This window comes from Gracilinanus agilis, chromosome 3 (genome assembly GCF_016433145.1).
Source record: "Gracilinanus agilis isolate LMUSP501 chromosome 3, AgileGrace, whole genome shotgun sequence".
Lineage (NCBI taxonomy): Eukaryota > Metazoa > Chordata > Mammalia > Didelphimorphia > Didelphidae > Gracilinanus > Gracilinanus agilis.
In genome coordinates this window covers 266786311-266804028 of record NC_058132.1, presented here as the reverse complement: position 1 = coordinate 266804028, position 17718 = coordinate 266786311, and the positions used below count along the sequence as shown (strand labels likewise).

Genomic DNA, 17718 nt, shown 5'->3' with positions numbered 1-17718 from the left:
CTATTGCCAAAAGGGTCCATGACACGCAAAAAGGTTAAGAACACTCAGCATGAAAGATAAGCAATAAAAAGAAAATGGCAAAGGCACAAAGCACAAATAACCCATATGGAGCAACTGACAGTTTTTCAAACACAGAAACACATTTGAGTTCTCAACTCCATTTTGTATTTTTTGAATGAAACCTTTAAAGTGTTATTTCAATGTTTAGTTAGCTGAAACCTGACATTTACACTATAATAAGCATACTGCTGATAGTTACACAAGTGTTAGCTAATCATTTAAGGAATTTTGGAGGATTCTTTTTGTATATTTTGTAGCTTGCAATTCTATGTTAAAACAATTTAGCTTTTGAAATGTTTTGTTTTCCCTATAATTACCTATACTTAATGGAAACTCTCCTAGTACCTTTTGTTGAATCTTACGAACTTAAATTAAGAATCTAATCATTTTGACTTTTTTTTTTTCTGGTTCTCTTTGTGGATGTCAATAAAAGCATTTAGAAATTGGGATTAAAAAAATTCTAACTTTAGGCTTACTTAAAAAAAAAACTTAAACTAGTTTGTAAAAGTCTTTTATTGTATCCGTGCCACACATACTAGTGAAAAATAACACTCCTAAAAAAAAGGGGGAAAAAAGATTGCTACCTTTTCCACAACATTTTATTTTAAATAAAACTTCAAGTACTCTTACATAGGTACAAAAAAAATTCTGATCTATCTGCCTCCAACAGGCCACCACAACACACAGTAGATAAAACACAGTGGTTACAAATGTCTTTTTTTTTTTTTTAAATTTATTTCTGTGGCAAGGCAAATGGGAAGGAAATGTTTCTATGAAAAAATACTGTGTGCGTAGGAAATTGTCACAATTTTATTCCACATGGATACAAATGATTATATACTTGAATTTGAGGCCCTGGTGGCTTGAAATTATATAACAAAATAGAAAAAATGGAAAACTAATATCCCCTACACCCTGTTTCAAAGGCAGGCACTACCAAGATTAAGGAGACTCCACAGTGTTGGTAGAGGATAATTACTGTACAAGCTGTATAGCTATAATTACCTTAAGACTAAAATAAAATGCTACAGTCCTTCTAAGGCATAAACAATAATGTCTGCAAACAATATGTACACATCATACATATTTAAAACAATACTTAATATAAACAATAATGAACAGTATATACATGTCAATTTTTCTTCACTGTCTTGAAATACAATTTAACTACACAAGTGATGCAGCAACATATATATAAATGTACTTGTTACTCTACAGTAAAGTTTAATTTTTAAGTGCTTTTAGAGCACATCAGTGTAAACAGTTTTACTTGGCTTTGTTTTATATTTTAAAACATTCCTTGTTGTATTTTCAAGATTTAAAGCAATTTTCTAATTCTTCCTTTTCACAGAAAACGAAGATTCTGGATGCAGTTTAATCATAAATAATTCATAAAATTAAATACATTCACTAAAAAATAAACTACAAAGTAAAAAAATGAAAAATAGATATTTATTGAGTGGGAAAGGAGAACCATTTCCCAAGTAGAGCTCTGGTGGTTGAATATTCAGTGCGTTTTGATATATTTTTAATTGCTATTGCACTATAACACCCCTCTCTTTGAAAATTCTTTGGGTGTGCTTCCCTGTTCTACCTAAATTAGTTGATAAAACATACAAACCAATAACCAAGGGCCATGGTTGCTGTAGGAGTGAAGCCTTTAGAAGTAGTATCACTTTTCTGATACTTAAGGAAAAAAAAAGTCATGTATGTGCCTTGCACTTTTACGTAAATACAGTTCACATTGCTGGTCTCATCTGTCCTGTTCAAAGCGGGAAGAGTAGTTCTGATAACTTCAGCTCACTTTGAAAGTATCTGTCCATTTTTTTTCAAAATACTTCCTCATATTGTGGCCAGCTCTGCCTATGTCAGAATCATCTTCATTAAATGTTTCACAGTTGTCAAAAACAAGCCTGACATCTAGAGCAAAGGTTTCGAGGTTAGAGTACCTGGAAGAGAAAAAAAAAAGGAAAAAAAAAAGCTTTTGTTGTCTTTCTACCCCCTTTCCCCCCCCCCTCCCCCACTGAAACAAAGCCATTTTGATTGTTCAAATAAGTAGAAACAGGTACACCTAGCCCAGCCTGGTCATATTACCATCTGCTCTGAAATGCCCTGTTTACTGACGCCCCTCTGTCCCTTCTTTCTACTTCCTGTTCTGGGTACAGTAATCAACTTAATATCATTCTTTCTGGAAAAGGTGAGTCAGTCAGCCACCCTATGGAACAATTCACTATCCTGGTAAACTCCTAGACCAAAGCTCTCTTCCCCAGTGTGTAGAGTCTTCCTTTTTATAATGTAAGTTCCACAGTTTTCGGGAGCTTTTTGCATGGGTCGGTTCTCAGAGCTTAGTACCATTTTTTTTTCTGGTGTCTAGACATCATATTTCTTTTTTGAGGAGCATCACGAATATCCTTTAGGACTAGTATGATCCTATATAATGTGAATAAGATTTAGGTTTAAATGGCACCTCTGACTCTACTAGTATAACATTGAGAAAATCATTTGATCTCCCTGGGCTATTTATACTTTGTTTCAATACTCAGGCACTCAACCCTATGCAAACAAATATTCTCTGTGTCTTAGGTAGTTTATAGCTGCCTAAAATCTGAGCTTTCTACTCTTTTGTTAGTATATTTTTTTCCCTTTGTAAATCCTGCTATTTTTCAGGTCCATTCTTCTCTCTCAGCAACAGACTCCTTTATTTCTTATTCTTCCAGTCAGCTCCAGGCAGACCAATACAAATAAAAGAAAACATGTAAAACTCATTTGCAAGTGATAATAAGTCATAAGAAATATCTTTCCTTTAAGCTGAAAAAGGCATTTTAGGCCTCTAGGGTTTTTTCAAGTGTTTTCACTAGGACAAGCTCATACTTTGTGAGCAAGCACAGTGGGAAGGAAAGTGTTCCAACAGATAAATAGTAGGTGAGTGGGTATTAAAGCTAAATGAAGTGCCAATATATTTCAAAAGAGGGCTTTTAGAAATGCAAATGCTGAATTATTTCTGACTTGGGATAAAGAGTATTTTTTTTAAAATTAATACATTAGAAGTGAAACTCTCAAGCTTTGGGAATATTGCTTTGATCATTGAAAAGCAAGGCAGCAGAAACTTCTACTGCTTATCCAGCATTTTCAGGGATTTAAAATTTCTTATAAGGAATCTATCCTCAACAACCAGAGAATCATACTCTATCCTGAGTCTGGGTTAAGTAAATGACTTTGAATAATTTGAAATCACAAAATCTCATTGTTGCAAAGGATGTCTGAGATCCACCCTATACTGAAGTAGTATAGAAACCTTGCTATCACACCCAAACAAAATATCCAGCTTCTATTTGAAAGATCTCTTGTGGCAGAAACTCATTATAGGTCCTGAGGTAGTCTCTTGTTGCTCTTTTTTTTTTTTGAGTATTTCTCCAGAATACCATTTTTCTTTCATTCTATTAGCTAACCTTACATGTTAGTCTCAATTACCCCAGTCCTGGACTTGGGTAACTGCTTCCTTTCTGGTCTGAGTCATCTCCTCTCCATTCAACATTGCATTAAAAGCATCACCTTTTCCAGCCATATTACTGACCTGTTTCAGATCCCTTTAGATGTTCTCAATTATTTCCACATCAATGTGAAGCTTTATACTATAAAACACTCTACCAATTACCTTCCCCTACTACCTACCATCAGTTCCCTAACCATAACTTCTACTCTGCTGTTTTTAGTTTCTTCTCAGCCTTTAAAAACATTTTTCAGGCCCTATTTCTTTTCCACTCCTTTCTACCTAATTATGGATCTTCTCTTTCCAAATTCTACTAAAGCCCCATCTGGGTTGGGTAAATCCACCAATTCTCAACTCTCACATTCACTTTAGGGTTAGGGTAATTTGGCAATTTTGAGATACTCTGTATTTTAACACACTTCCATATGTGTTTTCCACACACACATGTATGTATGTATGTATGTATGTATGTATGTATGTATGTATGTATGTATGTAAGTATGTATGTATGTAAGACTTTGGATAGATATAAATTGTGTAACTGGGGAAAGGATTCTAAAAGTAGGATCTATCAAATATCATTAATTCTTTTATTTTAAAAACTTTTATTGGCCATAATATTTGTAGTATTATTCATAACATCAAAATAGTTTTAAGATTCTTCCAATAAGTCTGTTTGACTAATATAATAAAGACACAGTTGAATCCTAAATAAAGTTCCAACCAACTCTTCTATACTAACTCAGATTCGGTGCTATCTTCTTAGTGAAAAAATGCTCAGGACCAACCAATTGATTTACTGGGAATTAGTCTAATAACTCAGAAACTTACAATTATAGGCGATAAATTTCTTAGTTCTTTGCCTGGTTATGGAAAGGCATTGTTGATTAAGACCCCCAAAAGAAAGCCATGGATTATTTTATTTTTTATTTTTTTTAAACCCTTAACTTCTGTGTATTGGCTTCTTGGTGGAAGAGTGGTAAGGGTGGGCAATGGGGGGTCAAGTGACTTGCCCAGGGTCACACAGCTGGGAAATGTCTGAGGCTGGATTTGAACCTATGACCTCCCATCTCTAGGCCTGACTCTCAATCCACTGAGCTACCCAGCTGCCCTCTTGGATTAGTTTAGAGGAGGAAGGGAAAAAGTGTTTTATGAATTTAAAAGTAGAATAGCTCTGTAGGCATTTCTTTTGCCAGTGAGCAGCCATATCTACAAAACAAACTCATCGAAATATGCATGTGTCTTTATATTCCCCAGGAGGAGCTCTCATATGGTACAGTAAAGTGCATCATCCAATTACTAGAAAACAATTCTCACTTTAGTTATATGGAAGAGGGCATGGCTAATACTCCTTAAGAAATGGAGGAAGAATCAAGGTTTATGTGCTTTTAGGTATTCCTTATTAAAAACATAATAATTTCCTACCTTTGGAATTTTCTAATAACTTGGAAACATCATAAAGCCAATTTGAACTAAAAGTCAAATAAGCCTATAGCTTTACAATATAATATATTTACTTACTGTCCACTACTTAGTTTTTCTCTAATGGTAGAAAAATCCATTGGTTTCTTAATAACCTTCTTATAACCAGGAACGAGTTTCAAGTTTACAGGAAGTAGAAAAGGCCATGCATCCTCATGAGTTTCCATTTCTGTCAGGATCATGCTAAATGAAATGATATTTGAAACAAATTCATAGTTAAGCATTTATGGAGGAATACAGTATAGAACATATGTTTAAGGGTAGGGAGATAGAATTTTTGAAACTAATTTTTGAAATAAATAAGTAAAACCCTACCTGCATAAAGTCAGGTCCTTGGAATCATCTCTTTTAGGTTTTTTAATTGAAGTAAAACTTTCTTGTTTTAACAAGTTTAGAGAGACATTTTCCTCCATTTTTCTTTTCTTGGGATCTTTATTTCCTTTCTTTTGTGAACTGCTTGTGGCTGCTGAGTCTTCATCTTCAGTATCACCTGTTAGAGATAATTTCCTTCCTTTCTTTTGTTCATTACTCTTTTTTCCTTTGATATTAAGTTTTTTTATTTTTAGAGTTTGACCACTCGCCTATAACAGAAAAATATAAATAAGGTATAAACGAACACATATAGAAGACATATATTTACATATATTTGAAAAAACATGAAAGTTTGATTCATATATAAAAGTACCTTCTTTATGCTAAAACAAGTAATGGAACAACACAAAAAAAGTCCTTATTCAATTATTCTTGGAATGAAAGAATTACATAGACCAAAACAATGTGAATGTGATAAAAGGAGTTTGTTTCAAAGTGACACCCAAACTTAGTAAATACTACATTTCTAATCGAAATAATAGAACACAAAACTTTTTGGAGAGGTCTTGAAACTCTTTCTTATGGAATTTCTCACAGTATAAGTCAACATCTGACTTTCCTCCCATTTTCAAAGGGAATTCTGTACTTATGCCAACTCTAAATGACAAGACTAAAAGCTAATACAGCAGGAAAACCTTGCCACCCATCAATTCATCTTCAGAATTCTTAGAGCTCTAATATACTAACACCACTGTACATCAATCATTTTTACTGTAGAACAAGTCAGAAGTACTTCTAAAGCACTAAGTGAATGCATTTTCAGAGATTATAAAAAGATTCTCATTTAGAATACAATTTAATTAAGAAAACCAGTATGAACAAAGCATGAAATTTTACTCAGAGTTCAAAGATTATTAAAACCTCAAAGGGAGATGACAATCATTATTATGATACCATATACATATATATATTTATATATACATGTATTTATTTTAACTTTTTGTATAAATGCAGAGTGCATACATGTTATATACATGTTATATATACAGATATATTTCATTAATAAGAAACTTTAATATGTTCAAAAGACATTTAAGTGGCATGTAGAATAGGTGAGGACTCTGTGTAATTGGAATCTGTTACCCTAAAAAAACTACGATCCCCAGCAAAAGTATGATTCTCAGAAAACCTACAATCCCCAGCAAAACCCCACTCACTTCCTGCCATTACGTGCTGACGTAGACAGGATATAAATTGGGTGGAGGTCCATCTCTCAATCTCTTTCCTTCCTGTCTCAGCTTTGGTGGATCAGGGATTTTTGAGCAGGTAGAAAAACTTAATCACGTAGTTCTATTTTGTCAGATAATAAACTTTAAAAATATAATACTTGAAGTATTATACATTTAATTTAAATCTTACAACTCAAAGACTTCTCTGTTTAAAAAAGAAGAATAGTATGGTTCAGTGGAAAGGACAATGGACTGGGAATTACATATATGAGTTCTAGTTCTTTCACTACTTGTGTGACATTTGGTTAATAATTAATGATTCTTGATCTCTGTTTTCTTGTCTATAAAATAAGGGGGATGGACTAGATAATTCCTAAGGTTTTTTTTAGTTTAACAATTCTGTTCCAAAATCTAACTGTGACTAATATACCTAAATTCAAAGAAAATATATTGAACACTTGAAAAATTGGCTTCCTTAATTTCAAATCAAACTGTTAAAATCCCTTTATTTATACCTATTTTCTTAACTACTGGGGTGTGAGTCCTACAATGATTAGGAAATAGTTGAGTAGATTATAGTATTGATTGTGCTCATTTCAAGAATATTTCAAAGCTACAATCTAATTGGCAGGAATTTCTCAATTGTCAAGAATTGACCTCTCAAACCAACAAATTTTAACTAGAAGTTATAAAAAAGAGTGACAGATGGCTATAGTCTCATTTCCCAAGAACACAGCAGTTTCTAAATGGTGGTTACAGTGAGCTCTAGCTTCTCATGACAACAGGAGATCAAGACTGAAACCAAATTTCTAATCATTTCAAATAGCTACATCAGAGTAAAGTGCTTTTTTCATTATAAGACCAAAAACTGCTCCAAGTGGTCTCACTGGATCACAGACTATTGTAGACATTGAAAATTAGTTATGTAATGCAGAAAAGAAATTTAATGTTTCCCAAAATACATATGTGCAGAGTAAAATGAAAAATTACATTCTTCATATTTTTAAACAAAATTCCAAAAATGATCACAACATAGTGGACTTTTTGTTTCCTGTTTCTTGTATAGTGAGCTTATGGCTTGGTTCCACAATTGTCTTCACTTTCAGTTTTGGATATGTAAATGAGCATCTGTTATTTATGACTACACATAAGTTCATTTGGAAAGTCATGTGTATGGGTTTTGATTTGCAAATCAACAAAGATTATTTCTTATAAAACCAACTAGAAGTTTTTCTGAATTTTGTGTACTGTATTACAACCAGTGCTATAGTGGTAAAAAAGAAAAAAACAATAAATATAAGAAAAATCATAATATTTTCCTCAACTACAAATGCATATTCACCATCTTATCAAATTATATATCATCTATGTTTGTTTAAACAAAAACAAAATGAGAGTACTGAGCTTCACAAAAGTCTATGACCTTTTTGCAGGTTATATAATTCCTCTTCTACTCTTGGAAAAATAAATTGTAGAGTGGAGAGGATGTGGAAAAATCGGGACACTAATACATTGCTGGTGGAGTTGTGAATTGTTCCAACCATTCTGGATGGCAATTTGGAACTATGCCCAAAGGGCACTAAAAGACTGTCTACCTTTTGACCCAGCCATACCACTGCTGGGTTTTTACCCCAAAGAGATCATAGGGAAAAAGACTTGTACGAAAATATTTATAGCCTCACTCTTTGTGGTGGCAAACAATTGGAAAATGAGGATGCCTTTCAATTGGTGAATGGCTAAACAAACTGTGTTATCTGTTGGTGATGGAATACTATTGTGCTCCAAGGAATAATGAACTGGAGGAATTCCATGTGAACTAGAATGAACTCCAGGAATTGATGCAGAGTGAAAGGAGCAGAACCAGAAGAACCAGAGCATGATACACTGTGGTAAAATTGAATGTATTGGACTTCTCTACTAGCAGCAATTCAATGATCCAGAACAATTCTGAGGGACTTTATGAGAAAGAACACTATTCACATTCAGAGGAAGAACTGTGGGAGTAGAAACACAGAAGAAAAACAACTGCTTGAACACATGGGATGAAGGGGATATGATTTGGGATGTAGACAACCACCCCAGTGCAATGATATGTAAAACCCAGGGGAAATGCATGTTGGCTATGGGTGGATGGGGTCGTTTGGGGAGAAGAGAAAGAACATAAATAATGTAACCATGGAAAATTTTCTAAAAAATAAAGTACACTTAAAGGTTCTTTCTTGGGAGCTATTTCCCCCCATGTGACCTAGTTAACATAATTAAAATCTTAAATTTGAAAGTGACTTCCATTATAGTCTTCCTTTGGAGGACTCATATGGCATGGCCCTCAGCTGTTGAAGGCTGTACCACTTGTGCACAAGATCTGATGGTTTCATGTAAGGTTTTGCATATGAACCCAGCAAAAGACTGCTGTCTAAGAAGCAACATAGCTAAGTGTGATGAGATTTATCAGCAGATTGACTGCAAAGTGATGAATTCTAGGGCTATAGGATAATAGGTTTAGAGCTGCAAGGGACCTCAGATGCAATCTAATCTAATCCCCCTATTTAACAGATAAGGGACTAGAAAGGTTAAGTGACTTGCAGTAGGTCCTACAGCCAATAAATGTCTGAGATAGGATTTGAATACCAGAGTCACTGTTCACTTTATCATCTCCCCTGTCATAGAGCAGTATCAGACTCATAGAAACAGAACCCTATGGGCAGCATATTGCTTTAGAAAACCATAAATTAACATGAATTGTATTTTTTATTTATTTAATAAACATTTACCAGTTACATTTTAAGCTGGTTCCATAGGCTTGGGCTGTGGGTTTGACACCTACATCATAGGATTGTGGTCTGCTCCATATAAGATAGAACTACAGATCTCTGTAGTACTGAAGTAAGCATTTTATAGTGGCATTCAAATAATCTTGGCTTTCAAGTAACCAGCATAAAATATGATTATATTCAGTGATTAAATATTTTAAGCCTAAAAATTCCTCATTACATGTTTAAATAACTTTTAACTTAAATTATAGGTGAAAATTGTCTGTTTATTTTGTTTCTTTTCACTGAATTAATGTTACACATTAACTAGATCCCTTTGGCTTTCATAAGCCATCCATAAAGCTTTTCAATTAAAAACACTTAGAATGTTTGACATTTTAATAGAGGGAAAAAAATCTTTAAAATTTTAATCTTCCTAGAAATTATAGATTTCCAGCAGGAATGGTTGTCAAAGGCCACCTCTTCCAGTTTCCTCATTCCACAGCTGAAGAATATGAAGCCCAGAGAAAGAAGTTAACTCGTCTAATATCACTAGCTGGTTAAGAGGCAGAGCTAGGAGTAAAACCCAGGCTCTTTAGACTTCTCTTGATAATTGTTTTAAATATATAGTTTAAAATTTTAAGAAGTACTTTATTCTAGGAAAACTGAGGAGAGAAAAATGAATAGGGAAGACAAGTAATTCTCAAGCCTTGGATAGTGGGCACAAGTTGCTATCATGTTTGTATTGCTTTTAATTATTGCGTTCATGTCTAAAAATTACAATATGGCTTTAAGAAATTTAAATTTTGAAATTCATGGAAATTGAAGGGATGTCCATCAATTGGAGATTGGATAAACAAATTTTGACATATGATGGTGATGAAATACTATTGTTCTGTAAGAAATGATGAACTGGATGATTTCAGAAAGAACTACATAATCTGTTGTGAAGAGAAATAAGCAGAACCAGGAGAACATTGTACAGAGTAACAGCAATATTGTGGAATGATCAACTCTGAAAGACTTAGCTACTCTCATAAATATAATGATCCAGGACAATTTGGAGGGACTTTTGACAAAGAATGCTATCTACCTTCAGAAAAAGAACTGTTAAGAGTCAGACGCAGATCAAAGCATATGATTTTCACTTTAGTTTATTTGGATTTTGGTTTTATATGATTATTCCCTTAAAAAAATCAACAATTAGAATAAATGTTTTTGTATGACAATACATGTATATCACAGATCAAATTGTCAGTTCTGGGAAGGGGGAGGGAAGGTAGGGAAGGAGACAATTTGGATCATATAACTTGTGAAAATTTATGTGGAAATTTATTACATGTGATTGGTAAAATAAAATATAAAAATAAATTAAAAAATTTTTGAAACATACGGACATAAATCTTTTAAATATTTTGATTCTAATATACTTGGAGAACAAATATCTTTGTCAAAGAATCTGATGTTGGATGGGACCATGAGGAATCTATTCTTTTTTTCCAGATAAGGAAACTGAGGCAAGAGTTGATAGAAATTATTTGTTCACAGTCACATAGTAAGTAGCATAGACTGGATTTTATTAAACCCAGGCATTCAGGCTTCATCTCCAATACTGTGCCTAGAATGCAAGCTAAGTGTGCCTTTTTGAAGGCCTCAGGAGTGCATGATAAATGATGACTGTTTAAAAAATTCAAAGCTTATGCTGAAAAAATATATAATTGATGTTCTTTTCTCTATCATGTTAAAACAAGGTTGTATACAATAACAAAGTTAATTATCAGTTTTAGCAGACTCTGAAAGGGCTGCTGTGATTTTGTACTTGTCTTTACAGATAAAAATATTTAATAGGTGAAAACCTTTTTGTTTTGGGTCAAAGATTGGCTATGTTTCTTGGCCCTTTAAAGTCATCAGAGAAGTTTAATGGGACTTGCTTTGCTCTCAGTTGTCTTTCAAAGCCCTACGTAGCTTTTCCCCTAATTATATTTTCCTTTGCCTTATATCAATCTTTTCCAGTTACTGAGTTAGGAGTAGTTGACCAGCTGAATGAGTGAACTGTTTTTTAGAATGGGTAATGTTTGGTTTTATTCTTAGTGTTTCCAAAAACATCTTAAAGGAAAATGAACAAAAACAAAATGTAAAGTCATAAAACCAAGTAATATAAAATGCCATGGAAATTACTGATAAGTAAGCAAAATTGATTTGTACTTAGGTAGAGCTCATTTGAAGATTCCTAGACAGTCTTCAGGTTTAAAGTGGTTTTTAAAATAGAAACCTTAAAAGTTGCTTACATATATGAGGGAAGATTTTTGCATATAAACTATTTAAATAAGTATATATATATATATATATATATATATGCACAGGTCTGAATATGATAATAATAACTATAATTTATATAATGCTTACTATTTGCCAGGTACTGTGCAGAGCACTTTTGCAATGATTATCTCATTTGATCCTTACAACAGCCCTTGAGGTAGATGCTATTATTATCTCCACTTTACAGATGAGGAAAATGAGGCAGAAAAAAATAAGTGACTTGCCCAGGGTTACACACAGGAAATATCTGAGGTCAAATTTGAACTTGGTTTTTCCTGACTCTAGACCCAGCATTCTAGCCATTCCACTAGCCACCTCACACATACACATCATATGCACATTTATATACATGCATGTAACATATATATGCATATATATGATATAAATACACAATTGCTATGAACTAAGAAATTCTAACTTAATCAATCAATAAACATTTATTAAGTGCCTATTATATGGCAAGTATCTTGAATATTTCTAAATTATCAGACATAACTGTTTTAGTTCTACAACTAAAACTTGAAATATCAAATAGAAGAAGAAAGAATACTTAAATTCTAAGAATTATGTATTTTTCCCCCCAGAGCTGTAAGGGATCATAAAAACCATTTCATCTAAGGCTCTTATTTTTATAGCTGAAGAAAATGAAAGCCAAAACCAATAGGTGACTTGCCTAAAGAGAAATAACTAGATAGTGTTAAGATTAGAACTTGGACATATTGACTTGCAGTCCAGGATCTTTCCATTCTATTAACAAGTAAAAATTGGGTTTTGATGATGGCCTATTTCAATGTAAAAAGAACTTCAAAATATTCCCTTCTGTCAATCTACACTGTCTATAATTTTTTTTTTTAACCCTTGTACTTCGGTGTATTGTCTCATAGGTGGAAGATTGGTAAGGGTGGGCAATGGGGGTCAAGTGACTTGCCCAGGGTCACACAGCTGGGAAGTGGCTGAGGCCGGNGTAGAAGTATATTCCATACATCTTATCTTCTCTCTCACCTTTAAAAGGTGAGGCACCTCTAAAATATGCCAGTCAACAATTACTATCTATAAGAAAATGTCATATGTTATAATTAGATATTTTCTAAACAATAAAAAAGGAGACTATATGTACATAACCATTCTATAACAGGAAAAAAAATAGATATTGCTTGGTGGGTTTCATCAAGACCACCAGAAATACATCTTTGGAGAGAATAGGTGCTTTTACAAATGATGTAAAACTTTCAAGTACAACATATATAACATTTAGACAATAATAAGTAATTCATGATTAAGCTAAGAGAGCTGAAAATTTAAAAATGGGACAAAGTAAAATTAGTTATAGTATTTCTTAAGTAAAAACACTTACAACTTTCATAATTGATTTTTCCCATGCTATTGATTTCTGTAACTGCTGAATGCACAGAGCTACCTGTGCAGCACTGCGAGCTTCTGATAATGCCCTTCTCCATACCCTGAGCCCTGGAGCAATCTCCTCTTCAATTCTGCATTGAAATATAGAGAAATTCAGTAGGTCATATCCATATTTATGGGGTTCTGAATGTGAAACAATCATCATCACACTGAAAGCCAAGCAATGACAAAAACACGTATACAGCCAATAAGTATAAGGTTTAAGCAACTAAATTGGATGTAGTGCACAGACTGTGGCTACGTGCCTCAAAGCTTAGTCACAACCAGGTCAATGGAAGATCACTTTGCAGGATAATCAACAAACAGAACAAAAAAAATATCTTTACAAAGCATCATGCAGAATAGCATGATCCATATGGATCACAGACATACAAGAAGATACATAGATAACAGGCAATAGAAAATAGGCTCCAATTAGCAAAGAAGCACAATAATTTGTCAAGTTAATCTCAATAACCTACCCGTCACCATCACCACTAATGGATGGTGCAGGAGCAGGGACAGTAACTGTGCCCACATTATCCAGTTTGATCTGAATGGTGGTACTTAAGGGGCTCTTCAGATACCTTCGCTCTATGTTCCGCTCCAACTCAGCCAGCCTGGTTACAGCTATATCTAGAGGGTTGTCACTCTTCCGTTCTAGAGGACTGGCACTGCTTTCTTCTCCTCTAGGACACTCTCCATCATGCTCCTTGCACAATTTAGTAACTGACTTATGCTCAAAATATACCAAGTCTTCCCTTTCTGATGCGGGTTCAGGACACATCCAACCCTATATCGCCAAGAGAAAAGAGAATTTTATTTCCTTTACCAAAGCCTGGGAGTTTCAGTCAACAGCAAAGCTGAATGATCACTAATAAGCTTTTACCTTGTGCTTTCCTAATGCTAGCCAGAAAACAAAAATGGAAAGTGTGAAAAAAAAATACCTATCCATCACCACTCTGGAAAAGTATTAAAAATGTAATCAAAGCTTTAAACAAGATTGTAGTTGGAAGTAGTAAATTCATGGGATTATGAAAATGAAAACTCCTATGGAATCTCTGGGTAGTGTCCACCTTGTCAGAAGGAAGAGAATTAGCTTAGGATGCCATTTAACACTTTCAAATGTCAGACTGTTTACCTCTTCGTGCTTTCTAAAACTGCCATCAGCATATCCTTTGAGATACTGAAAGAGATTAAATCCTTTGAAGAATGACAATGCTAACAATTAGGTGACATGTACTGGGTTGTGCAGTTTGCAAATCACTCTACCTCAATTATATCACTTCATCCTCTTGTGAGTAGTATAATTATTATTCCACATATTATAGACAATAAAATTAAGGTGCAGAGGGGGTTAAATGACTTAAACAAAGTTACTCCAGGAGTCAGTGACTAAACCAGTGTTAAATTCCATTTCTTTCAACTCAGAGGGTATGGGCCCCTTCACTGGTACCAATTGCTTCTCAGCCCCGACAGTCACCCTTGAGATACAAAGCTGAAAGTTAAATCACTTATCTCAAAATGAGTATAGAGAGAGCAGGCCCATACATGGAATTGTCAAACATTTTCCTATTAGGGATCACACCACCTTTTTAGAAATTACAAATCCTCAAGATACATACATATATATATATATAAATATAAATACCACTTGTATTAAAGGGTAAGATAATTCTGTTTTTTTAACATCACAAAAACTTAGAATGGGTTATTAAATATGTGTTAAACACATCAGAAAAGGGTGGGATGAAGCCACTAGAAGCCAAAATGGTTTCACCAACACCTCTAACATGGAAAACCCAAAGGCATGATTATTAAATAGAAGACAGACAGTTGGAAAGAGTAACAACATACATATTTGATGACAAAATTAGGATTAAAAAATTCCTTAACAATATTCTAAAAAACTGACTAAGAACATTAGGTATAATTAAGGATAAATGAAATTCATTTAGTTTTTAAAATTAATCACAGAATTAAAAGACTTAGCTCAATAGCTGTTTGTGAGAAAAAAGAAACTGTAAAGTTTTGTAAATAGCAAAATTCAGTACAAGGCCATTATATCACATGGCTGCTGAAATAGCTAGTTACATTTAAGCTCCATAAATTGCAGTACAGTGTTCAGATCAATGGAGATAATAGTCCAAATGTATTAATAGTACAATTTTTTATGTCATTCCATAACAAGAATATTATGTCTACACCACATTTTTGAGAGACATTGAGAGCAACAAGAAGTGATGATGTTTGAGAGTAAGGTTTGAACAACTATAAAAAGAACAGATACATGCACTAACCAAAGGAGGAGAGAGAGAACAATAATAACTAGTGACCTAGATGCCTATTTTCTTTTTAATTAAAAAAAAAATTGGAAACCCTTACCTTCCATCTTAGAATCAATACAATGTATTGGTTCCAAGGCAGGAGAGTGGTAAGGACTAGACAATGAAGGTTAAGTGCCTTGCCCAGAGTCACAGAGCTGGGAAGTGTCTGAGGCCAAATTTGAACCTAAAACCTCCTGTTTCTAGGCCTGGCTCTCAACCCACTGAGCCACCCAGCTGCTTCTAAGATGCCTATCTTCTATAAAGATATTTTATAAGAATAATCTTCTACATATACATAGAGAAGGATATCATCAATAAGGATATTAGAAGAAATCAGGAAGACTTACTACTTTCACTTTTTTAGTGTCAATAATTGTGTTAATTGCATGCATATTTTTTCTCATTTTTATTTTTTCTATTAGTTTTGTATTGATTTTGATCTTTGCTCAAATAATTCAGTGGACTGATAGCACATAGAAAACTGGTTCAAGTTTCACTTCCCTATCAGTAATAAGCCACTTCCTATATGTTAAAATATTATCAATTTTATTTTGGGGGGATGCTATTTGATGCTTGCCATATGAAGAGTCTACTAATTTTTTTTTCTTGAAAAATAAGTTCTCGGGCAACTAGGTGGCTCAGTAGATAGAGTCCCAGGCCTGGAGTTGAGAGTACTTAGATTCAAACATGGCCTTAGACTGGGTGACCTAGACCAAGTCACTTAACTCCACTGGTCAATCACTTGGCCTTCTGTCTTCAAGTTGTTATTAGGACAGAAGAAAAGAGTTTAAAAGAATATATTCATGATGTTTGGCATGAGTTTTCAGCTCAAATAGGTTATTGATAACTGGACTCTTTCATTCCTTACTTCTGAGCTTTAAGAATTCAAATAGTACAGCAACTAGCAATCAGCAATCTATAGCTATTTAGTGTAGGAGTAAACAATTATTGACACCTCAATAGCACCTAAATTTCTCATTATATTTAGAGCCAATGATACAATATGGGCACACCCCACTCTTAGGATCATTAATTGATTCAATAACAACATGACTAAAGGAAACGATCTTGTGAGGGAAGGTTAGTTTCATAGCAACAATATTATAAACATAAATATGTTCTTAGACGATGAGTTTAAAATTGGTTTTCTGACACCTGAGATTAGAAGTGTGTGTGATTACACATTATGAAAGCTTAAAATGAATTCAGCATTGAAACATGCAAACTGAAAAAAATAATGAGATCTTAAACTGTAATAAGAGAGGCAGAGTGTCTAAGCCTAGGGAGGTTCACCACTTCCTCATAATCTGGGTTGGCCAGATCATATCTAGAGACTATTATGTTCAGTTCTGGTTGCCACACTTTAGAAAGGTCATTGAATACTTTGGAGTGTTCAGAGGAAGGTGATTAGGATGGGTAAGGGCTGTATGCCTATCATTTGAGAGAACTGAAGATGTTTACTCTGGTGAAGAGAAGATTTAGGGACTACTAAGTAGCTAGCCATTGTTTTGTATTTAAAGGGCCATCAAATGGAAGTGAGAATTAAGACTTGCTCTTTACCTTAAAGGTTAAGAACAAGGAGCTACAATACATATTTAAAGGAAAGCTTCCTAACTATGAGAACTGTCTAAAAGTAGAATTAAAAGCTTTATAAGTTTTTCTCTCACTAAAGTGAAAGGCCTCCCTAGAGCTAAACTGAACCCATCAGATTGCCTGAAATACATTATAGAAGGGTACTCTTACTTTTGTACGATGGGCTTGTAGCTTATTAACAGCATCAAAATGATGTTGGTCAAGTTAACTTTATGTGGAGTGTGCCTGGAATTAATAATCCTAATAATAATCTCGAGTCATCAAGAAAAGCTTGTATTCAGTATATTTATAAGTGAGATGTGCGACACATTTTAAAAATACTTCCCATTAAAAATAATTAAAGATTTTTTTAAAAAAAAGTTCTTCAAATACAAAGCTTTATTTGGAAAAATTAAAAATCTGAAAAAGCACACTCCCTGAGGATGCCAGACAAATGAGTGCATCATTCCAACATATTATATGTCTCTTTTGTGTCTATTACTGACTTTGATTGGTAGGCACAATTTAAACATGAAACAGCCATTCATTCATTAAAAAAAACAACAAACCCAAATCTTTAGTGAGCACCTACTATGTACAATGTATGTAGGATTGAGGGGGATATAAAGATAAATAAAGCATGCTCCCTGCATATAGGCTTAAAACCTAATACATTTCACATTCCTATAGTTTTTCAAGGGATGTTTCTGTCTAATGATGCCTTTCCCTCCATTACATATATGCTCAGTTCCTCTCTAATCTAAAACAAAACAAAAAAC

General features: G+C 33.8%; 1 protein-coding gene across 1 annotated transcript in view; it reads right to left on the bottom strand.

Moving 5' to 3' along the window:
• Positions 1–555: 555 nt before the first annotated feature.
• The window catches only part of BAZ2B (bromodomain adjacent to zinc finger domain 2B), a 165489-nt gene continuing 148326 nt past the window's right edge, over positions 556–17718 (bottom strand). Inside the window, exons 30-34 of the mRNA XM_044669110.1 lie at positions 13523–13833; positions 12997–13132; positions 5348–5613; positions 5072–5215; positions 556–2009 (exon numbers count right to left, since the gene is read on the bottom strand). Of these exons, the coding sequence (XP_044525045.1) occupies positions 1856–2009; positions 5072–5215; positions 5348–5613; positions 12997–13132; positions 13523–13833 (1011 nt within the window). The 3' untranslated portion in view covers positions 556–1855. The remainder of the gene's footprint in view (positions 2010–5071; positions 5216–5347; positions 5614–12996; positions 13133–13522; positions 13834–17718) is intronic.